Source organism: Bos taurus, chromosome 5 (genome assembly GCF_002263795.3).
Source record: "Bos taurus isolate L1 Dominette 01449 registration number 42190680 breed Hereford chromosome 5, ARS-UCD2.0, whole genome shotgun sequence".
Classification (NCBI taxonomy): Eukaryota; Metazoa; Chordata; class Mammalia; order Artiodactyla; family Bovidae; genus Bos; species Bos taurus.
The window spans coordinates 34,359,700-34,384,847 of NC_037332.1; the positions used below are offsets into that span (position 1 = coordinate 34,359,700).

A 25,148-nucleotide genomic window follows, 5' to 3' on the forward strand; every position below is an offset into this window, starting at 1 on the left:
CGTGTCCGACTCTGTGCGACCCCATAGACGGCAGCCCACCAGGCTCCTCCGTCCCTGGGATTCTCCAGGCAAGAACACTGGAGTGGGGTGCCATTGCCTTCTCCAATTCGTTGAGACTGAAAAGTGAAAGTGAAGTTGCTCAGTCGTGTCCGACTCTTTGTGACCCCATGGACTGCAGCCTACCAGGCTCGTCCACCCATGGGATTTTCCAGGCAAGAGTACTGGAGTGGGGTGCCATTGCCTTCTCCACTACTAGTCTACAAATCTGAGCAGTAATATGCTTCAAAAAAAATTGAAATGACATTCCTGTGACTCTTGCTAAAATGATCTTCTATGGTTATGACTAGACATAGCTCCCCTGAGATTGCAGATATGCTTTCTGATAGGTTGGGTAACTTTTCAAACTCTTTATCAAAGAATCAAGGGGACCAGGCAGATACCCACATTCAATGTTAGCACCATTTCAAAAAGGATTCATATATGAAGGACAGAAAACTAAGGAGCAGCATCTATAAAATACCTTAAGTAAGTACATCCTTAAGTAAACTATTTTTATATACAAGAATCGGGCATGACATCAGATCACAGGATGAACAGATACAGATATATTCAACATGTGTTTTAAATGCTTCTGAAAAAGACAAGTCTTCAGTTAAGTATAATTAATTTTTTCCATTTTTATTATCTTACATGCCAACCTAGTACCATGCCTTCAGCAGATACAATTTCATGAATAGTGGAAAAGAGCAGGGCTCAGAAACAGTATCCATATTGTGGCAGATTGAAAATAAGTAGTTTTAAAGAAAGAAATGTACCTTGAAGTTAAGTACAGTTATTTCATACTTAGCTAAATACCATTTAAGTACAAAATATATGGTTATAGCATTTAGTTTCATATTTCTTTCCCCTTTATGTGTTCCTAGTATCTTTTCTGTAGTAAAATTAATACAGCTAATTAGTGGGAGTGAGAAGGAACAAAACTGAGAAAAGAAATATTAAATAACAACGGTATTAGGAAGGATTACCTGTTGGCCATTCTCAGCAGGGATATTTCCCTGCAGTCTTTCCAGCCCTGAGCATTCTGCAAGTCTAGAAGTTCCTTCTTGGTGTAAAGGTACCTCCTTAACATCCCCCACCCCTTGAAATGGTATAAAATAACAAAGGTGAGTGAAGTCGCTTAGTCATGTCCGACTCTTAGCGACCCCGTGGACTGCAGCCTACCAGGCTCCTCCGTCCATGGGATTTTCCAGGCAAGAGTACTCGAGTGGGGTGCCATTGCCCTCTCCAATAAAATAACAAAGTATAGCTAAAAAAAAAAAAATCACATTTAAATTCCTCTATTTCATCTACCTGTTTAAAGTGCCAAATCAAATACTGGATAAAATGGTATTAAACCAAGGTCTAAAATGCAATTCTAAGACTATATAAAGAAATTTAAAGAATCTGGGCAACAGTGGAAATGGTTTTTATTAACAAGCTCTTAGGAAGGTCCAACAGTCTCCCTTCCAAGGAAACTTATGATATCATCTTGAGCAGCTTGGTAATTTTTTAGCCTTTATGGGTACTTTATCCTATGTGTTAATTGCTCAGTCGTGTCCAATTCTTTGTAACTTTATGGACTGTAGCCCACCAGGCTCCTCTGTCCATGGGATTCTCCAGGCAAGAATACTAGAGTGGGTTGCCATTCCCTTCTCCAGGGAATCATCTTGATGCAGGGACTGAACCCGGGTCTCCTCTGTTGTAGGCATATTCTTTACTGTCTGAGCCACCAAAGATAAAACATACTTGCACCATTACTGAGCACCAGACTGTGTATTGGGCCTTGTGCTAAGAGTTATACACAGATATCCTGTTCTGTTTGTTTCTTATTCTTATAGACACCATCTATGTATGCTATGTCTCTTTTTCCTTGCAAAGTTTTACATTTCTACGTGCCAACAAAATACCAACTTCAAAAATAAAGACTATAGCTGTTTGAAATAAACTACATTCTTGGGGAGAATACATAAAATTTATACACATTTTTTAGATTAGGAGTAAGCATCACCAACTCAATGGACATGGGTTTTGGTGAACTCTGGGAGTTGGTGATAGACAGGGAGGCCTGGCATACTGTGGTTCATGGGGTCGCAAAGAGTTGGACACAACGAGTGACTGAACTGAACTGAAAATGTATTAATTTTATGGCTTGATTTAGATGTATATATGTCCAATATGTTAAATTCTAGCATTGTGATCCTGAAATTATCTTTCAGTGATACTTATAAGCTAGTCATTAAAATAATGTTACATATAAAAGGAATATCTAGGATTTGACAAAGAAATCTTTTAGAATAGTGGTAAATGGGCTAAGAGCACGAGCTCTGGTTTCAGACCCACCAGATTTGTCCTGCACCACCTCATTTTAGTTGGTTACCTTGGGCAAGTTATTTAGCATTGTGAGGCCTCTTCTCTAAAATAGAAATTATAATGTTTACCTAATAGAGTTTCTTTGTGAATCAAATGACAAAATAGTGCAAAATTCCTAACACAGGTCCTAGAGTTAGCTAGTATTGCTTGTTTTTTGTTATTTAGGTATCATTGTTGAACATAACCACACTGGAGGGTTAAAGGACGCAATAAACAAGGGTGGATGAAGCAATTTCATAGTAAGAGAGGTTTTCTCTAATCTGGCTTGGTCTACTGTAACTCTTTAGGATTACAAGGGAATCTAAAAAAAAGTGGAGCACATAAGATAAACTGGGAAATTGTTAAATATAAAAAAAATATGCTGAATGCTTAGTATATGTTAGATATTGCATTATTAAAAGAATTTTTCGTGTGCTTTTAAGTGAAAAACTCACCCTGTTGAAGCTTGACTAAAAATGACTTGGTATTTTCCACAAAAACTCCATATTAATTATTGCCATGTACATAATATACACTGAAGAATCCTCAACCTATTTAGATACCCTGAAATAGACCTAAGCAATACTAATATGAATTTAAAAAGTCATTATGCTCCCAGAGCAGTACTGTCCAGCTTTACCCATTCACATGAAGAAAGACACACATTAGTGAATGATGTTCTAAGCAAGGGATTCTTTGCTTTCTCATCTTCCATTTTGCTTCCCTACTCCCACCTCTCTCTTGTCATCTAGATTGGTATCAATACCAACACAATCTGCTGTTATCATCAGAAGCACAGAGAAAAAACCCAAGACAGAAGAGTGCTAGCAGAGTTGGCAACAGTCACAGAAGGTTCTGGCTGTGTAGTAATTAGGAAACAAAGAATGAAGTAGTAGTAATCCAGGAAACAGCATATAAGATTGTCCTTAAAATCTTTATAGGCTGATTGGATCCTCAATTCAGTAGCACTGATTTTAGAAAACACTTTTATTTACTGAGGCATGCAGAGAGGGGATAGTAGATATTTAAAAGGGAATAAATAGAGCAAAGGAGTAAGAGACACAAAATATTAAATACCAGAATAGCTGAAACAAATTGAAATTATAAGAAATAAACCTTTTTAAAGAATAAAGGCAACTAATTCAATACCTAAGATAATAACACACTTGATAAAATTCTTATGGAATTCACCTTTTTTACAAAAGTACTGTGCAAGAAGCCTCAAAAATACACTCATGTCAAAATCAAATACAGAAATTCCCTTCTGGTGTACTCTTAGCAAACCTCTCCCAAACAAGACCAAGTTACATTTTAAAAATACTCCCTACAATGTTAGATGACAAGTACTTCTCTATCTTGGCTCTACCTTGCGTGTACAACAACATAGAAAAATGCTTTAAACCAGGGGTCCTCAACCCCTTGTCAGTGGCCTGTTAGGAATCAGGTGGCACAGCAGGGGTGAGCGGTAGGCTAGCAAGGGAAGAGTCACCTGCTCCCATGATTGGTATTACCTCCTGAACCTTCGCATTTCCCCCACCCCACCCTCAGGGATGGAAAAAAAATTGTCTTCCATGAAACAGGTCCCTGGTGCCCAAAAGGTTGGAGACCACTGCTTTAAACCATGTGTTTAAGTTAACAACTGAAAATTGTTCAATATTACAAAGAACAGAGAAAAATAAAAGAGCATGACAGCTTGGGTACACTGGTGCTGCTGCTGCCAAGTCGCTTCAGTCGTGTCCCACTCTGTGCGACCCCACAGACGGCAGCCCACCAGGCTCCCCCATACCTGGGATTCTTCAGGCAAGGGCACTGGAGTGGGTTGCCATTTCCTTCTCCAATGCATGAAAGTGAAAAGTGGAAGTGAAGTCGCTCAGTGGTGTCCAACTCTTAGAGACCCCATGGACTGCAGCCCACCAGGCTCCTCTGTCCATCGGATTTTCCAGGCGAGCGTACTGGAGTGGGGTGCCATTGCCTTCTCCTGAGTACATTGCTAGGTCCTCCCAATTACCTTTTCAAGGTAAAACATGGAATAACAGTGCATTTCCCCCTAAAATCATATTTACACATCAGGACTTTTTAAGAGAAATGTGACAGGACAATGACTCACCTGTGGGACCACATTCTGTACGTATGTTGGTGGATGCTGCTGCTTCTGCTGAACAGCACTTTCTATTGCTACTTTAGCTACAGTGCTTGGATCTGCTCCTGCTGGCACCGCAACCATCGTTGCACTGCAGCCAGCATTGTTGGGGTCACTGATTGTAACAATTCTAACCCCCACTTTATTTGGAATTCCTGTGACTGTTTCCCTATCATTATCCTCTGCTGGCCTCTTTACAGTTTTGCATTCTGCTGTGCCATTTGTAGACCGAACGTCAGACAACAGGGCAGGAGAATGGGACACTCTTGATCCTGAGTGGGGAACGGCTACGATTTGATGCCCCTGTATAACAGAGGTTGCAGAATGTGGTGAGACAACTACACTTGGGCGTTGCTGAGGCACATCTGAATTCAAACTTGAAGCTAGAGGTCCATTAGGCAAATCAGTACCACTAAACTGCTGTGTTGCCACATTTGAGGCCTCCTGTATACTGCTCACAGATGGTGAAACACCCAAAGTTAATATAGGTCCATTAGAAGTTCTTTCTAGTTGATCACCTTTGGCAGTATCTTGCTGAGTGGCATCTAAAGTCCCTTGTGGTTCCATTGGAGATATCTCACCATTTCCTACATGATTGGAAGTTTTGTGATTTGGAATGTTTTTGCTTAAATGAGAACCATCTCCTTTATCAAAATCACAGATTCCATTAACTAGAGGTTTTTTCAAATCACTTTTAATATCCTGCATGTCCATTTGTTCTGAGTTCTGTTTTCCAGATGCTCCATTCTCACCTAATTCTAACGATGGCCCATTACTGATTAGTGAGCACTGATTAGCCTCACTTTGAATTTTCCCTGAGTTTGAAGGAGGTAGACTTGAGTCACTGTATTTTCTCCCATTTAGAAGACTTCCCACCTGCATTTCATTTTCCTTTGTATCCCCATTGCTGGTGTTTGTGGTTCCTCGTCTGCAGGACGGGTTCTCCATGACTTCAATTTTACGTTCATGAACATGTAAACCTGTTGCTTCTTTTGCTTCCTCCTCCTTTTGGCAAATTATTTTATCACCTTTGAATGGGGGAGTAGCAGTAGTACAAGATGATTGTCCAGCTGGAGATGCTTGAGTGGCTGGAAGCGTTTGCACCTGAAGTCCAACTCCTGCCTGGGTCCCGCTCATGGTAATTCCTGCTGGAGCAATGAGCTGAGTTGTATTTCCCTGACTCACAGTTGCAGTTGCAAAACTTGTATTTGGCACAACTGTTATGGTTACCTGGTTGCCAGAAGTCCCTTGGAAAATGGTTGCTGGGCTATTTGAGATCAGCGGGCCTGGCAATATTTGTAAGTTCGAGATGGGCACGGTTTGCACTCCCCCAGTGGGTGGCATTGCACTTTGGACCAACTGAACATTTTGCTGCCCAACCAATAGCTGCTGAGCTGGAGTTTGCCCTTGCACTCCAAAACCTGCTGCTTGGTTATTGGCCACCTGGTACACCACCTGAGGACTAGGAGCTCTTGCATTATTTGGGGGAGGAATCTGTGGAGCTGGGAGAATAAGCTTACCACCGGGAGTTGAAGGACCACGCTTTGGAAGCAGCAACTGTTTTATCAGACTCGACTCACCAGAAGCAGGCTGACCAACTCCTGCATTTGTTTGCTGTGGTTGAACTTGCATCTGTACTTGTTGTGGCTGCTGAACTTGTACTTGTACCTGTTGTGGAGGTGCTGGTGAATGCTGCTGCTGTTGCTGCCTTTTCACAGACAGCATTTGACTGACAGTAGGAGGCGGTCCCTGTGGTTGAGGTGTGGAAGAAGATGACATGGCAGTAGGGACCTGGTTAGTAGTAGGTGGGACAGGTGATGGTGAGGAAGATGGAGTAATGTTTGGTTGTCCAGTTAGCTGAACTGCCTGGCCAGCTGGAAGAGCTGCTGGATTAGCAAGAACAATTTGGTGAATGGCTGGTGCGTAAGTTTGACCTTGTTGAGCTGGCTGGCTTACAATCACTACACTTTGTTGGGTTGGCTGCTGTGGCTGTTGAATAGGCTGTTGTACCACTGTTGATGAAACTTGCTGAGAAGGGAGAGGTTTTGGTGCAATGTTTTGAAACCCTACCCTTGAGGGTTGTGGACTTGGGACACCAGCAATGGTAACCATTTGTCCTGTAGCTACCTGAAAATTCTGTACTGAAGTTGCTGAGACAATATTGGATGTAGAAGTCGTTACATACTGTGGGGGTGCTATGATAACAGTGTCCTGTGGCTGGCTACCAGCTGATGTTTGCTGAGATGAAGTTTGTACAGGTTGGGGTGATGTGGTGATTAACTGTTGACCCTGTGAAACTGTAGAAGTACATGCTGGTATGTTCTGAACTCTGCCAAATATATGACTCTGTGGGACAGCTTGCTGAATCACTGTAACAGGAGTGCCAGAAGGTATCTGCCCCGGTACCACTGTGTGTAATGGAGACTGCTGTGGAATTACTGATGGATGGTGAAGCATCTGGGAATTTACAACTGTAACAGGCTGTGGCCCTGTACTATGATTCTGAACCACAGAACTCTGTGCAGCTCCTCCTCCCACAGCAATACTAACAGGAACTGCTGTCTGGGGTATAGAGTTCTGGATTACTGTAGCCTTAACGACTTCACAAGGAATCGGAGCTTTATTTTGAATGACGGTCACCGGAGCATTTTGCTGCTGGTGGGTATGAACCGAAGGATTTGGTGGAATTCTTGAAACAGTCTGTGCCACAGTATGAACACCTTGTACTGGAAAAGACATTTGTGTTGCAGTCAAACTTGAAGACTGGTTGGTAACAGGAGTCCTCTGAAAATGGTTTCCTACAGTTTGTGGTCCATGAGGGATTCCTGAAATTATGAGGAAAAGTTAAAATTCACAGTGAAATGACTGAAAAGCAGCATGCAGAAATTATTTTACTTAATTTCAAGAGAAAACAGTTTTAAGAAATTAACAACTTTGCACTATATGATAAAATAATAGAACAAGAAATAAAATGCTACTGAAAAACAAGGACAAGTTATACATCTTGAATGCATATAATACATGTTTTCATTTAGCCTTATTAAATTGGTAATATTTAATCACAATAAAAATACCTGCGGGTGAAGGACTTGGAGACACATCAGGTACAGAATCAACACGAACAACGGGAGTAGAAACAGGTTGCTGCTGATAGTACATCTGAATGGGAAGTGGGATAGCCCTACGTTTTACTCCTACTACATGAATATGCGCCTGCCCATTGTTACTGGAATCCTCCACTCTCTTCACTGTATGATTTGGAAAGACTGTTCTGTAAAGTACACACACATTCAATTTTAATAACTAGCACATTAACAAAAAACACTAAATTCTAACAATGTTTACACGAACAGCAACAGTATATTCACTGCTACTTAGATATGAACCAGTATGAATCATATATTCTACAAGGATGGGAAACAAAGAATTAAATATTAATGTAAAAGATCAATTCTCCAATTTCAAAAATAATTATTATTAACATTGTAGGGTTTAAAACAATTCTACTACATATGTAATTAATAAAAAAGCTACATCAAGTCAATGCCTAGTTTATGAACTTTGCAAAATATCAAAAAGTCATGATGTTTGAAGACAGAGCTCAGTCACAGACTATTATTCAAGATTTTAAAGGGCGAACACTATGTCTTTAACACATATAAACAGCAGGAAAAACATACACTTAATTTCTCTCTTTTCTTTCTTTGATAAACCTCAGAATGTTTAAACACAAACACCATGTTTGATATCAAAATTCCCTTCAATTTAAACTTCCACCACATTACAATCTAACCATACAAAACTTTAAGTAGTGGAGATATTCAAGACTAGGTAGATAGTTGGTACATCTTCCTAGGTAGCTCAGCTGGTAAAGAATCCACCTGCAATGCCAGAGACCCCAGTTCAAAACCTGGGTCAAAAGTTCCCCTTGAGAAGGGATAGTCTACCCACTCCAGTATTCTTGGGCTTCCTTGGTGGCTCAGACAGTAGAGAATCTGCCTGCAATGCAGAAGACCTAGATTCAATCCCTCGGTTGGGAAGATTCCCTGCAGGAGGGCATGGCAACCCACTCCAGTATTCTTGCCTGGAGAATCCCCATGGACAGAGGAGCCTGGCAGGCTTACAGTCCATAGGGTTCCCAAGAGTTGGACACGACTGAGTAACTAAACACAGCACAGATAGTTGTTATGTTCTCAACAGAGGAAGGGGTATGTAAATTAAAGAAATATAAATCCTACCTAAGACATTTATAAAATCCAGTTGATGTTAGGATTCCACCACGAGCCAATTTACTGCAAGTTGATAGGTACTCAGAATACATTTCTGCTCGAGAGACAGAACAATCTGGATTTACTTCAAAATGAGCATTTAGCCTAAAAGAGGAAATAAAAAAAAATACATGGCATTATGCAATATACTATAGAATCTATACTTAACCATTTGAAGGCAATGTGTTATAAATTAATAATCATATCTTATTGATCAAATTTCACTATCTCATGCTATTTGCAAAATATATGCTAGGATTTAGGTAGACTAAATCAAAAGAGATTCCTTAATCATTCTTATTTTAGTATAAAATATCATTATCCACAAATATAAAAACCAATATTCACAAATATATGTGAATACATCAGCAGAGATGGTATGCTGGCAATAAATATTCTACAACACATTAATTTTATTCAGTGAATACTCAAAATATAACAGAAGCTCCCAATTATGAGTTATTGGTGATGTGAAAAATGAAGGAAAAACAACTAAACTTTTGTTGCTCTTGAATAAAATTTCTTCAGAAAAAAACTCTCCTAAAACATTTAACTACTTCTTAAAACAATGATACTTCTCATGCTGCACACTCCCCTTCCCCACCTCAGAGACTCTATTCCTAATTAATTACAAGGTAATTCAAACTTCAGTTTGTCTTTGTTATAGAGTGACTGCAGCTATAAGTTAGGATTGGAGGCCTAGTTAACCATAAAGGACTCTTTCTAGAACTCACTATATATATATATATATACAAGACAGGCTAACCTACAGCTGTTTCCTATTAACTGAATCAAATGATAATTATGATAAAATAATTTAAAATGCTTCTCTTCTCCTCCCTAGAAATGGCAGAAATAAGAATTTATAAGACCAAGCCTGTAACTAACACACACACATTTTACAGTGGACGCAGTACTTATTTTTTCTAACTTTCATAACTTTGAGTATCGAGTTTTCAAATAGACCAGAAACAAAAAACTGTTTGGTTTCAATATAGAAGACAAATATTTTCAAATATCATTGGAAGATTTATCAAGTATAAAGCGTCAGGTTTAACAATACAGAATATGAAGAAATAGCAAAAAATTAGAGAGATTACCATAAACCTGATTTAAGAAAAGTAGAGAAAAGTGTCATAGGAACACAGATATGAAAGCACCAAAAATATGGAACATAAAGTGACAGGAACATGGAATGGGAGAAAAATGTTAGAGAATGGGGGAAAAGGGAAAGAAATTTTTTAAAGTAATACATCACCGAAAAGTGATCTTACATTTCAATCTGTTAATCTTCTAAAGAATTTAAGTTGAAATTCATAAGCAATGTAGAGGCAATTAGCCATGAAAAAATGAAATCTAACCAATTCTACATTTATTTTTTTTCAGGAAGTGGCTGAGATGTGACCAGTCAGTCTTCTCAAAAAAATTTAAAATTGATATTTCAATGTAGACATACTAGTTATTCTATCATTTGATTAGTTACCTCTTACTACTCACAAAAAGAAAAAATTAACTAGCAATGAACAAGAAATTTTGCTTTTGATAAAAAAAAAAAGGGACATTTAATAACAAAATCTGGTTCTAAGAAGTCAGTCCAATTGTTTTAATAAAATATTAAGAAAAACAAATTCTATAATACAACAAACTTTATTTTCTACAAAATCAATGACAATTTTTTAACACAAATTTGCTTGAAAAGAAGTGGTGTAATTTAATGAAATTTTAATCAAAGACTATTTTAATTCTGAAGATTCTGATACTTTACTTTCAAACTATTTCAAAATACAGGTGAAGTGATTTTATATTGTTGTTTCTTGTATAAATGATATCCTATTCTAACTAGAAAGAAATACAGAGTAAAACATTCTGGATGACTGCTGAAATAATTTCCTTTTCTCATTTGCTTTGTTCTTCCCAAGGATAAAGCCTTAATAGAAATAAACCACTTACCACTGACAAGCAAACTTCTCACTATCTATTTCCACTATTCCTGGAGGTGGAGCAACATGCTGTGCTACAACTGCTCTGGAAGCTAAAGAAAAAAATACATTAGCTACATCATTTTTTAAAACTACAGGCCATATTTAGTTCATGGATATGGAACCAGTTAATACTCACAATGAATACCTTTTAAAAAGGTGTATAAACATATTGAAAATAATAGAAATTTGAGAAAGAAACGTATATTGGAACACATATTAATTATACCAGTCACTGTCTTAGATCCTTCATATGAACTATTTTTTGTTAACCTCACAATCATTCAAATCATATGGATTATTTCACTAATATAAACTCTGTTTTTCCCACTTTCAGACACTGAGTTTTAACTTTATACTATTAATATCTTTTTAATTCTTCTGTGAGGCGGGTATACATAAAGAAACTAACACTCAACTTGATTAAAACAATTAGCCCGAGGACACACATCACAATGTATCAGTAAATAAGCATCTCTCTCAGATTAGTTACAGAAGCAGATTGCATCAAAAATAATTTCACTTTTGAATTTAAAATATTAATATTAACTCTGTAAGTGGCATATATAAAACTTCCAGATATAATGAACAAATAGCCAACTTCTATGTTGGAACTAATAAAAATAAGAAAAACATGGGATAATAGAAACGTGATCATATTACAGTAAGTTTATAATGAAATAGGAATCTTACATATTTATAGATTAAAAATTATATTGTTTCACCATTGAATCAGCATTATTAATAATATATGCTTTTTAAACCTACAAAATGTACTTTCTTTTTTTTTCAGGTGACATGTTAGCAAAGCTTCTCAGAACCCTCAAACAAAACATAAATTTCTAAATTACTGGAACTAGAAGAGCCCCACAGTCAGTCCAGTCTGTGAATGATCTGAAGCAATCCTGACCTGTCTGGTGAGACCCCAGGCTTCCACTGGGATACAGCTAACAGCAGCCAGCCACGTTTAAATACTTACTCTCTATTAAACCATTTACATTTACATGATTTGTTTTAATCTTATATATAGTTCTAAATTTAATTGTCCCCATTTTGCAAATGAAAAAATTAAAGCTCAGAGATTAACAAAGAACACATGATGGAGACAGCAGAGCTGAGTATAGCTGGAAAGCCTTCTTTTAGGAGTGCTGACTTTGAATTCAGGTCTGTCACATTTCAGAGGACATACTGTGATATTCTGCTTCTTAACAGAACATCATAATTAGAATCAAAGGTATGTTTCTTGTGCAACCCCAGCCTATCTTTTTTCTTCTCCTAACTTGATGACTGTTACAGAAAATGCCTTTCTAAGGCCTAAATACATGTAGAAATTTCTCTTTTCTTGATCAAGTATACTCTAAGAATATACCCTACTCTGACTGAAATTTGAATCAATTAATAAACAATTGCAGGAAATATTACAAACTATGTTGAAATTATGAGAAACTTTATAAACAATGCATAAGGAAAAATAATAGAGCCACAATTAAAAGTATAAACTAGAAATATATAATTACTATGAAAGTGGCTACAAACTGAGAATCCTTGTCTTCAGGATACCTGAAGACATTCCAAAGAATACAAAGGGAACTTATACTTTAGAAGGAATCAATTTCCAGATTTTCAAAGTTTTGTATATATTCCCTCCTAAAACTGCTGTGCATGAAAGCAAGACCTCCTCTTTGATGACTGCTCTTTAATCATTTTGGAACAAAGTCTTAACTCTATTAAACACTGTAAGATATGGTAGCAAGACTCTGGAGCCAGATAGACTGGCTCTGGAGTTCCATCACTCATCAGCTGTGTAACCATGGGCAAGCTACTTAACCCTTCTGGCTATAAAATGGGGCAAAGTAACAGCACACTGACCTCACTGATGGTTATGAGGATTACAGAAGTTAATATGTAAGTCCCTTAAAACAATGCCTGGCACATAAAGAGCGGTACACAGATGTTAGCTATGATGATGACTGTATAAATACCTCTGGAACACCAACAGGAGAAGTAGAAACATTAGTATCCACAAAATGTGTTTAAACCAAGGTATTAGCGTAAGGATTCAGGTCTATCCCAGTGTTTTACATATTATAGTTAAGGGCAATGTACAGCCTTAAAAATTGGGTATTCTGGTCCTTTGGCGTGTTCTAAATTCAGATATATGATTAATATAAAGTGATGACAATTTCTGCTTAATGTCCTTTCCGCCTCCATCTTTCAACTACTACCAAAGAGTGTATTACTTTTTAAGTTAGAATCTTGAGTAAGTAAAGCACATAGAATATTTTAAAGAAATACTGAAGGTAGTGGCATCTTATTTCATTCACATGACAAGTTCATGGCAAGTTTAACTATCTTAGAATTCTGAAATAAGGAAGATTTCATGGGAACATAAATCAACATATTTTCTTAGACTGAAAAATAAAGTTGAATTTTTTTCTAAATAACAGAAATTGAGACAAAATACCCTTGATTAATAAAGACTAACTTAATCAGTTAGGTTATGTGGCAGACCTTTTCCATAATTGAATGAGGTAAATCTCCAGTGCCAACTGACAAAAATGTATTCATGCACACGACAAAAAGCATTTTTATCAAAAAACACTGTGGTCATGAAATGAAGACTACTAAAATTTTCCTAACCTAGTGGTTCTCAAAGTAATCGTGCCCTGACCTGAAGCATCAGTATCTCATGGGAACTTGTTAGAAATGAAAATTCTCCAGTTCACCTGAATCATAAGCTCAGGGTATGGAGCCAAGAAATCAGCATGCAAGCCCACTGGGTGACTCTGATACACCATAAAGTTGCAGAGCCACTGTGCCAACACTACCTGAATATATTCAGTTAAACAAGGTGCACCCAACTGAAAGAGTACCAACTTTAATTTACCCTCATATCTTGTTAATATTTTTTGATATGTTTTCAATAAACTTAAAAATAAAATAAATATCTATACTAACTGGGCAATAAATAATTTTACAAATCAAGTATTATTAATTCTTTGATTTCAACAAAACAAAGCAGAACTCAAAATTTCAGAAGATCATTAAATATAATTTTAATAATTTTTAGATAATTCTGAAAAATAATAACTTTAAGTTCTACTCTCAACTATTTATTGATATAAACTATTTAATGATGTGAACTTAAATATATAAAAAGGAAAAACATAAAATTAATGCTGAAACTAACTGCAATTCTAGCAAGAAAAAAAATACTCTGAAATACACTAGAGTAATACTTTCCAGAAAACTAGCAGAAAAAGTCTTGTCCATCTCATTATGAGATGCACTTCCAATAACTGCTTCTTTTATTTAATATTTATAAAAGTTTGTAATATATTTACTATTGTTTTATGGACTGTTTATTATTAAACCTTGTAACAATAAAATTTTAACACTTAGAGCTTTATAATGTAACAAAATTGAAAAACCTTAAAATTAATATGTCTATGTAAGTATTGATGGATCTGAGTTCAAGGAGAAAGAGGAATAGTATAAAATTTCTAATACTAAGAATACGTGTTATTTTTTAAATGGATAATGTTACATATCAAGATTCCACAGGATATAAAAAGTAAGTATCAATTTAATACATCACAAAAACATAGTATTTGCAGATAGATGAGAGGAAGGGAGCTAAAAGTTTGAAGATAACCATTCCATTAGAAAACAGTATTAAACAAATGATGGAGAGGAAAGCCAAACTATAAGTGGTAACTAATCAAACAATTCAGAGTTGTCATTCATGATGAGCAAGTAAAAAAGTGCTCACCAGCATAAAAATGAACTCTTTTAGGTTCCTAGAGGTCTATTCAAACTTCTATCAATGGCACTACATACACAAGAAACTCTCAATATTTAATTTTATTCCATTTGCCAATGAGGATTTACTCAGGCTGGGGGTTGGGTTCATTTGTTAAGGTCACAGGTCAGCAATAAGGCAAAAGGAGTTTTCATGAAAATTACCTCTGAATATTCTTCAAATGACCTATTATTACCAGCATATCACTGATAATTTATTGGTTTCACTCTGTTGAACAGTTTCCCAATGGCCCTCATTAACAATATTTTAAATTAATTTAAAAGTTTCTCCTTTGAGGATAAAAAATATACGCCCACTACCCACTTAACTAGCATATGAACTGTTTCATTTCCTTTTCAAGGTTAAGAAACTATTAACATTCTTATCATCGATTGTCCAATACATATCTGCTCTTTAACATCTATTGCCTATGGGTGAAAGCTCACTAAAATTAGCAGTCAGAATTACCTATTTATTTCATGCCTTCTAGTAAGTTAAATGCACATATGATATAACTCCATTATATGGCAGAGGGGCATAATGGGAATAAATAGGTGATACATATTACATACTTTGCATAGAGTATATAATTTTGATAATATGGGTTACAATAGAAGAGAGGAAGAGAGACAGGGACCATGATTAAATGAGAGATGAGAAGAACAAGATAGCTGGAGAGAGAAGAGGAGGGTCCAAACTGAGTTATCAGTACGGGCAATCAAAAAATTATTTAGGAAGACTCAACAGAATTTGGTGATTAAATGAATGTAGTAGTTAAAGATTAAGGATAATGAGGTTTTTGTTTTGACAGTGGGAAAGGTTGAGAATGATATGAATGTATTTCTAGGCTGAAGAAGCAATTAAAGAAAGAAAAGTTTAAGATACAGAAAAGAGGAGTTGGCAAAGACTGGTATTCAGAGTACAAATAGTTAACATCTCCTCCTGAGACAAAGGAAAGAAGGAGAATGAATTTAAATGCTAGTAAATTTGTAAGGGAAGGGGTAAGAAGTAGAAATTCATGCCACATGAGCTCCCAGAATAACTATAAAGTGTTAAGATCAACTGAGAAACTGAGCATTCTCCATTAAAAAAAAGGGAAAGAGAATTATCTTGGGAATGGTGAGAGAGAAAGTGAAAAAAGTGAAAGTGAAGTCGCTTAGTCCTACCTGACTCTTTGCGACCCCATGGACTGTAGCCAACCAGGCTTCTCAGTCCATGGGATTTTCCAGGCAAGAGTACCAGAGTGGGTTGCCATGGTGAGAAAGAAGGTGAGGTGAAAGATGGTTTGTTTTTGTTAGGACAAATGAAAGTGGAGTGCAAAAAGGCTGAGTGCTAAAATATAAAATAATAACTCAAAATGACCCAGGAGAAAGCAGTCTAAGAACTGAAGGACAGGTCTGAATTCTAGTTAAAAATATTTGAATTAAATACAATTGACTCAAGGGAATGCTAGGAAGGGTGCATGCATTAGCATTTGTATACATGCACATAGGCGTCCCAGGTGGCTTAGTGGCAAAGAATTTGCCTGCCAATTTAGAAGACAGGGGCTTGATCCCTGGCTCAGGAAGATCCTCTGCAGAAGAAAATGGCAACCCACTCTAGTATTCTTGCCTGTGAAATCCAATGGACAGAGAAGCCTAGCGGGCTATAGTCCATGGGGTTGCAAAGAGTTGGACACAACTTAGCAACTGAACAACACACACACACACACATGTCTGATCATAAGCTCTGATTCTGAAGGGTTTTGTTACAAGATTTAAAAATAATAAAGGTATTATGGTTCTGTATTCTGATAACCACCTGAGAGAACTATAAGGTAATATATGATTAACTTATTCCTGGTCTATCAATTTCTAATGACAAAAATCACAAACCCATTAGGGCACTTAATGCTCTCACAGCTGTGAATAATATTTAATCCCTCACACTACTCTAAATCCTTTTCAACTTCATTTATTTATTATACTATACCTCTTCTGTGCTCACCTTGATCCTGCTGCTCCTGGAATGTATAATATGTAAGAAATTAATGTACATACTCAATTCTCATTTGGCCAACTATCGTCAAACATCAGTTCCCTGTACTTCATACTAAATTTATGTGCTGTGTGCTAAGTCACTTCAGTTGTCCCTGACTCTTTGCTACCCTATGGATCGTAGCCTGCCAGGTTCCTCTGTCCCTGGGATTCTCCAGGCAAGAATGCTAGAGTGGGCTGCCATGCCCTCCTCCAAGGGATCTTCCCAACCCAGGGATCAAACTCGCGTCTCTTTCATCTCCTGCACTGGCAGGCAGCTTCTTTACAGCTAGTGCCACATAGGAAGCCAATTTAAATTTATCCTTAGTATTAAATCTTACATTCCAATAACCACACTGAAAGAGATTATACAAAGACACTAACCTGGGGCAGACGCTACATGGGTCTGCGTTTGGACTTGCTCTATAGCTTGTGGTCTAATTTCAGATAAAACTTGATGACTGGAACTTGGATGTTCGACAAGTTTTACTGCAGCCAGTGCATCTGGGCCAAACATCTGAATATCCATAGAAACCAGACACACTAACATGTCTAAAACAAATTAAAAATCAACAGTTGTTAGTCAATAATTTTGTAAAACAATGACATCACTGAAAAATATATGCTATATATATAAAACGCTGCTTCTCAAATGCCAGTTTATGAATCACTATACATCAGAATTATCTGTGGATCTTTAATTCTAGATTTTTAGGCTCAATCTCTGAAAACTGATTTGGAAGCTCTGGGGTAGATGTTAGATTATCTTCATTTTTAAAAACATTTCCAAGTGATTTTGATGTGTAGCCAGATTTAGGAACTACTGATATGGAAAATACATCTTTATTTCTCAATACTTTTCAAGCCAAATCTTTATTAACTCTGATTTTAGTATTTATACCAAGGAAATAAATAATTTGAATCACTGATGAAAACATTAATGTGAATGTTTTAGTGAGTGTCTTTAAAATTGACAACTCACTAAGAGGTGAGTTCATGAACAGTACCACTACCAGCACTGACCACTTGAAACAGATGGACCTGCTTCCTGGAGAGTAAGACACAGACATCTTGTTGATTTCAAACTCAATATATAGTAACAGAAATAAAGAGAAGAAATAAAGACTACCGATAGCCACGTGCACCCTGGTCTCTCTATAATAGAAGTTTTTTATTATCTAAAACAGAGAGAAAGAATAACACAAGTGTGTCTGAAAGGGTAATGATTCCTCAAAATAAAAAGTAAACCCCAAATATCAACTATGATTTTTTTTTACAGCACAGTAAGTATTTTTCCTCAATAAAGAAAATTAATTTTTCTTTTTTGGTTTAGTCTTACCTATGCTCTTCTCTACTTTTGCAATTTTTGTGCAAGCTACATCTCCCATTTCTGTGAGCATATATAGCACCTCAAGTGTTGAGATTACGAGCAGCACATCAGGTAAAGTGAGATGACAAATGATCTCTCTGTATGAGTCCTGATCAACATATTCACAAATCAAAACACCATTATCTTCTGCTTTGCAAAGATTTCCCAAAATTTCCATGCCTGAAAAGCATACATAGCACAAACATGTATTTGTCTTTTAAAACATGATACAAAGCTTATGTACTTTGACAGTGAGAAACTTGTGAGCACTTACCCCTCATCTTTAAAAATCTATCCCTTGACATTAAGCATTTTGTAACAGTATGAAACATCAGGTGAGTAGTTTTGAAATCAACAGGATCCAATAAAAGCTGAAAAAAAAGGAAGGACACTACTGTTGAAAGAGGCTTCATTCAATTTATATCCAAATACATAATTCAAATTGAATAAAAAGGAATAGAACAACATTTATAATTTTAAAAATGTAATGACTGTGAAAATAGCCGTCAGTAAATCTGGAGCATCATTTCAAATATTTTTCTCCACACAACTATGTAATACCACTTTAGGCAAAAACTATATGTAAGCATTTAATATTCTATAATTATGGCAAATATAATAATCCCACATCCTAAAGTTTTAAGTAAATATTCTGCCAACTATAAAAACTGTTTTAAGGTTCTGTCACATGCTTACCTCAGCTGCAATATTTCCTAATGTGTCAAGGCCTAATTGCCTTAGAGATATAAAATGACTATGTGCAGAAAGTAATAGGAAACGGAGACAGGTACGATTAGCTGCCAAGAGCTTAACATTGCCCTCCTCAAAGGAAAGATTTCGCAAAATCACTGCAATCTGAAGTACCCGTTGTCCTTCAATATCATTAATGCCCAGCTTTCGAGGTGGATGAAATAAAGATTCCCAAATCCATTCTCCTGATGTACCTTCTACAACAGAAGAAAACATAGTTTACTTAAATTGATATTGCAATTATTATTACTGATATTTCAAATTTATTTAAAAATACTTCCTCATTGACTTACCATGAGACTTGTTTCTGTCAGATATGAGGTCACGTACTTCATTATCATCAACAATGTCTTTCCAAAACTGTAATGAGAAATTATTACACTTAATTCTGACAATATGAAATAACTATTCTATTACTTTAAAAATATTCACAATAGTTCTACTATTTTCAGTTCATGTAGATATCACTGTATTATATATACTTAGCTCTTTGACACAAATACTTGAATTTCTATAGTTCAAATATATCATTTTGGCCAGAGGCCCACAGATCCTAAAAGGTCTGTGAAAGAAATCAGCCCATCTCTAAAAAGAATGACATCTTTAAGTTCATTAACCTCTAACTAAAATTTGTCATTTCCTTAGCATTTTCTTCAACTCTGAATATTAGAAAACAAACCACAGTGGTAATAGAAATTCTTCTGACACTGTCACCAATACGAATCACAGATATTTTCAGATCACTTCATAGCTACAGAAAATATCTAGAAATGGTATTTATGCTCATTAGTACTCAAAAATTCTGACAGTTATTAATCCCATTAATAAACTGCACACAGAAACAGATTTCTATTTATAGACTCCTAAGACATAACTGGCTAGCTACTGAGTAAATCTGTATCTAGAAGAAAATATAAAAGCAAGTAGTGGAGCATTTATGTTTACAGATTTGTAACCCAGATATTTAGGTTGTGTTTTAGTACTCCATATCTACAAATTATTTTTTGATCCTTATGAGAGAGGGAATAAGTCAAAATCCACTGCTTAATCTTTTTCAAGCTAAGAAACAAACACCTTTATATTGATAAATCTATACAGAATGAGTTTTAGTTTTAACTTCTCTATGCCATTTAGCTCTATTACTTCTTATTACTTCTCGACTAATAAAGAAGCACACGGGGTATTAGTTCACTATTTCTAAACATTCTGATGTGTATTTCAAAATGACTATTTCAGTTCGAGGAATTCATAACATGAGAAAAAGTCCACAAAAGGACTTTGAGCAAAAGGACTCAATGCAAAAAAACTCAAGATAAAAAAATGTTTGGTAACAATAAAAAAAACTAGGCATATAAAGGAAGAAGACAATGTTCAATAACAAAGAAAAAAGGGTCACAGGAAATTCAAATAAGAGAGATATCAGAGAGGAATTTTAAATGATCATGGGAAAAAAAAGAAACAGAAGATAAGACTGAAGTTTGGCATATAAGCAGAAACTTTAAGAAACAGATAAACAGAAATTTTAGAACTGAAAACAAAAACTGAATGGACATATTTAATGAATGATTACATTCCACTCAGGTAAGAATTAGTGACTGGAAGAGATGGCAGGAAAAATATCAAGTTAGAAGCATGAAAAGACAAAAGGATGAACAGAATACAATCATTCAAGACATATACACTGAAAAGTTCTAACACAGAATTAATTGAAGTTCCTGTGGAAAATAGGAAGAATGGGAAAAACAGTATTTGAAAAGACAGGGCCAAGGAATTTTCTAAATCAATTGAAAGGTGCCAAGCCATAGACTTAAGAAACACTCAAAACTCTAAGAAAAGATAAATAAAATGTGGAGAAGCATCATAAAAAAATTCATGAAAAGCAATGATGAAGAAAATCTTAAATGCAAATGAGGGAAAAGGGAGAGATAACCTTGAAAAAGACAACTAAAGACAACTAAAATTACAGGAAACTTTCTAAAAGAAATCATGGAAGCCAGAAGACAGTGGGATATTTTCAAAGTCATGGAAGTAAACATTTGGCAAAGTATTATAGAAACTTTACAGTGAAACTGCTCTTCAACATAAAAGCTGAAATAAAGACATTTTCTGACAAATGAAAACAGAAAAATGTCATCTGCAAACCCACACTGGAGAAAAAAAATGCATGAAAAGGCAGACGTGATTTGAATCAAAATAAATGCTGAATAAATAAAATACTTTAAAAAGTCTTATGGGTAAAAATATACATAAAATTAAAATCTATGAAAAATGCTTGGAAGAAAATTTTGATCAGGTCATAATGGTACTGCAGTAGTCATCCCATGATAAACCAATATGTATAAAACAAGTGTTTAAAAGAAACTGGACAAGAAAACAATGCAAAACTGTAATTACTGAAATATGGTAGGCAAATGAGGTGAGCCCAATGACCGCCCCATACATTTACACAGACACTTTTTCTACATAATGGAACAGAGATAATAAACCAAAAAGATCATCAGTTCAGTTCAGTTCAGTCACTCAGTCGTGTCTGACTCTTTGTGACCCTATGAATCGCAGCACACCAGGCCTCCCTGTCCATCACCAACTCCCGGAGTTCACTCAGACTCACGTCCATCGAGTCAGTGATGCCATCCAGCCATCTCATCCTCTGTTGTCCCCTTCTCCTCCTGCCCCCAATCCCTCCCTGCATCAGGGTCTTTTCCAATGAGTCAACTCTTCACATGAGGTGGCCAAAGTATTGGAGTTTCAGCTTTAGCATCAGTCCTTCCAAAGAAATCCCAGGGCTGATCTCCTTCAGAATGGACTGGTTGGATCTCCTTGCAGTCCAAGGGACTCTCAAGAGTCTTCTCCAACACCACAATTCAAAAGCATCAATTCTTCGGCGCTCAGCCTTCTTCACAGTCCAACTCTCACATCCATACATGACCACTGGAAAAACCATAGCCTTGACTAGACGAACCTTTGTTGGCAAAGTAATGTCTCTGCTTTTGAATATGCTATCTAGGTTGGTCCTAACTTTCCTTCCAAGGAGTAAGCGTCTTTTAATTTCATGGCTGCAGTCACCATCTGCAGTGATTTTGGAGCCCAAAAAATATAGTCTGACACCGTTTCCACTGTTTCCCCATCTATTTCCCATGAAGTGATGGGACCGGATGCCATGATCTTCGTTTTCTGAATGTTAAGCTTTAAGCCAACTTTTTCACTCTCCACCTTCACTTTCATCAAGAGGCTTTTTAGTTCCTCTTCACTTTCTGCCATAAGGGCGGTGTCATCTGCATATCTGAGGTGATTGATATTTCTCCCGGCAATCTTGATTCCAGCTTGTGTTTCTTCCAGTCCAGCGTTTCTCATGATGTACTCTGCATATAAGTTAAATAAGCAGGGTAACAATATACAGCCTTGATGAACTCCTTTTCCTATTTGGAACCAGTCTGCTGTTCCATGTCCAGTTCTAACTGTTGCTTCCTGACCTGCATACAAATTTCTCAAGAGGCAGATCAGGTGGTCTGGTATTCCCATCTCTTTCAGAATTTTCCACAGTTTATTGTGATCCACACAGTCAAGGGCTTTGGCATAGTTAATAATGCAGAAATAGATGTTTTTCTGGAACTCTCTTGCTTTTTCCATGATCCAGCGGATGTTGGCAATTTGATGTCTGGTTCCTAGCAATTACTAAACAGAGAAGATAAATTCTCTCTCCCTCTGTTCCCCCATATACATACATATATGTGTATACACACACACACACACACACACACACACACATATGAGTTTGAGCAAATTCTGGGAGACAGTGAAAGACAGGTAAGCCGGTTATGCTGCAGTTCATGGGGTCATGAAGAGTCGGACATGACTTAACAATTGAACAAGTCCTGTATTTGTCGTAACAAATACCCATATATTAATTAAAAGTATACCAGAACAACTTTCAACATTCGTGAAAGACACCAAATACTAGACACTAAACAATGTAGTATTCCAATACCTATATCTAATTGAAAAATTATTATATATACAAAGAGGTATGGGCTTCCCAGATGTTGAGTGGTAAAGAATCTGCATGTTGGCCTTGGAATATGGAATGAAGCAGGGCAAAGACCAATAGAGTTTTGTCAAGAAAATGCACTGGTCATAACAAACACCCTCTTCCAACAACACAAGAGAAGACTCTACACATGGACATCACCATATGGTCCACACCGAAATCAGATTGATTATATTCTTTGCAGCCAAAGATGGAGAAGCTCTATACAGTCAGCAAAAACAAGACCAGGAGCTCACTGTGGCTCAGATCAAGAACTCCTTATTGCCAAATTCAGACTTAAATTGAAGAAAGTAGGGAAAACCACTAGAACATTCAGGTATGACCTAAATCAAATCCCTTATGATTATACCGTGGAAGTGAGAAATAGATTTAAGGGCCTAGATCTGATAGATAGAGTGCCTGATGAACTACAGAATGAAGTTCGTGACATTGTACAGGAGACAGGGATCAAGACCATCCCCGTGGAAAAGAAATGCAAAAAAGCAAAATGGCTGTCTGAGGAGGTCTTACAAATAGCTGTGAAAAGAAGAGAAGTGAAAAGCAAAGGAGAAAAGGAAAGATAAAAACATCTGAAGGCAGAGTTCCAAAGAATAGCAAGAAAAGATAAGAAAGCCTTCTTCAGCGATCAGTGCAAAGAAATAGAGGAAAACAACAGAATGGGAAAGACTAGAGATCTCTTCAAGAACACCAGAGATACCAAAGGAACATTTCATGCAAAGATGGGCTCGATAAAGGACAGAAATGGTATGGACCTAACAGAAGCAGAAGATATTAAGAAGAGGTGGCAAGAATACACAGAAGAACTGTACAAAAAAGATCTTCACGACCCAGATAATCACGATGGTGTGATCACTGACCTAGAGCCAGACATCCTGGAATGTGAAGTCAAGTGGGCCTTACAAAGCATCACTACGAACAAAGCTAGTGGAGGTGATGGAATTCCAGTTGAGCTCTTTCAAATCCTAAAAGATGATGCTGTGAAAGTTCTGCACTCAATATGCCAGCAAATTTGGAAAACTCAGCAGTGGCCACAGGACTGGAAAAGGTCCGTTTTCATTCCAATCCCAAAGAAAGGCAATGCCAAAGAATGCTCAAACTACTGCACAATTGCACTCATCTCACACGCTAGTAAAGTAATGCTCAAAATTCTCCAAGCCAGGCTTCAGCAATATGTGAACTGTGAAATTCCAGATGTTCAAGCTGGTTACAGAAAAGGCAGAAGAACCAGAGATCAAATTGCCAACATCCACTGGATCATGGAAAAACAAGAGAGTTCCAGAAAAACATCTATTTCTGCTTTATTGACTATGCCAAAGCCTTTGACTGTGTGGATCACAAGAAACTGTGGAAAATTCTGAAAGAGATGGGAATACCAGACCACCTGACCTGCCTCTTGAGAAATTTGTATGCAGGTCAGGAAGCAACAGTTAGACTGGACATGGAGCAACAGACTGCTTCCAAATATGAAAAGGAGTACGTCAAGGCTGTATATTGTCACCCTGCTTATTTCACTTATATGCAGAGTACATCATGAGAAATGTTGGACTGGAAGAAACACAAGCTGGAATCAAGATTGCTGGGAGAAATATCAATCACCTCAGATATGCAGATGACACCACCCTAATGGCAGAAAGTGAAGAGGAACTAAAAAGCCTCTTGATGAAAGTGAAGGTGGAGAGTGAAAAAGTTGCCTTAAAGCTCAGCATTCAGAAAACAAAGATCATGGCATCCAGTCCCATCACTTCACGGGAAATAGATGGGGAAACAGTGGAAACAGTGTCAAACTTTATTTTTCTGGGCTCCAAAATCACTGCAGATGGTGACTGCAGCCATGAAATTAAAAGACGCTTACTCCTTGGAAGGAAAGTTATGACCAACCTAGATAGCGTATTCAAAAGCAGAGACATTACTTTGCCAACAAAGGTTCGTCTAGTCAAGGCTATGGTTTTTCCAGTGGTCATGTATGGATGTGAGAGTTGGACTGTGAAGAAGGCTGAGTGCCAAAGAACTGATGCTTTTGAACTGTGGTGTTGGAGAAGACTCTTGAGAGTCCCTTGGACTGCAAGGAGATCCAACCAGTCCATTCTGAAGGAGATCAGCCCTGGGATTTCTTTGGAAGGACTGATGCTAAAGCTGAAACTCCAGTACTTTGGCCACCTCATGCGAAGAGTTGACTCATTGGAAAAGACTGATGCAGGGAGGGATTGGGGGCAGGAGGAGAAAGGGACGACAGAGGATGAGATGTCTGGATGGCATCACTGACTCGATGGACGTGAGTCTGAGTGAACTCCGGGAGTTGGTGATGCCAGGGAGGCCTGGTGTGCTGCGGTTCATGGGGTTGCGAAGAGTCGGACACGACTGAGCGACTGATCTGATCTAATCTGATCTG

General features: G+C 37.0%; 1 protein-coding gene and 1 long non-coding RNA gene across 2 annotated transcripts in view; one reads left to right on the forward strand and one right to left on the reverse strand.

Annotated features, from left to right (window-relative positions):
- The window catches only part of LOC132345273 (uncharacterized), a 44,009-nt gene extending 32,346 nt beyond the window's left edge, over positions 1-11,663 (forward strand). The window contains exon 2 of the long non-coding RNA XR_009494499.1: positions 11,569-11,663. This is a non-coding gene — a long non-coding RNA (uncharacterized lncRNA). The remainder of the gene's footprint in view (positions 1-11,568) is intronic.
- ARID2 (AT-rich interaction domain 2) overlaps positions 1-25,148 on the reverse strand; it is a 208,680-nt gene that overhangs the window by 50,373 nt on the left and 133,159 nt on the right. Inside the window, exons 7-15 of the mRNA XM_002687323.7 lie at positions 19,005-19,071; positions 18,658-18,908; positions 18,236-18,332; positions 17,932-18,141; positions 16,977-17,144; positions 10,747-10,828; positions 8,767-8,901; positions 7,603-7,799; positions 4,496-7,353 (exon numbers count right to left, since the gene is read on the reverse strand). Coding sequence (XP_002687369.1) covers positions 4,496-7,353; positions 7,603-7,799; positions 8,767-8,901; positions 10,747-10,828; positions 16,977-17,144; positions 17,932-18,141; positions 18,236-18,332; positions 18,658-18,908; positions 19,005-19,071 — 4,065 coding nt within the window. The remainder of the gene's footprint in view (positions 1-4,495; positions 7,354-7,602; positions 7,800-8,766; positions 8,902-10,746; positions 10,829-16,976; positions 17,145-17,931; positions 18,142-18,235; positions 18,333-18,657; positions 18,909-19,004; positions 19,072-25,148) is intronic.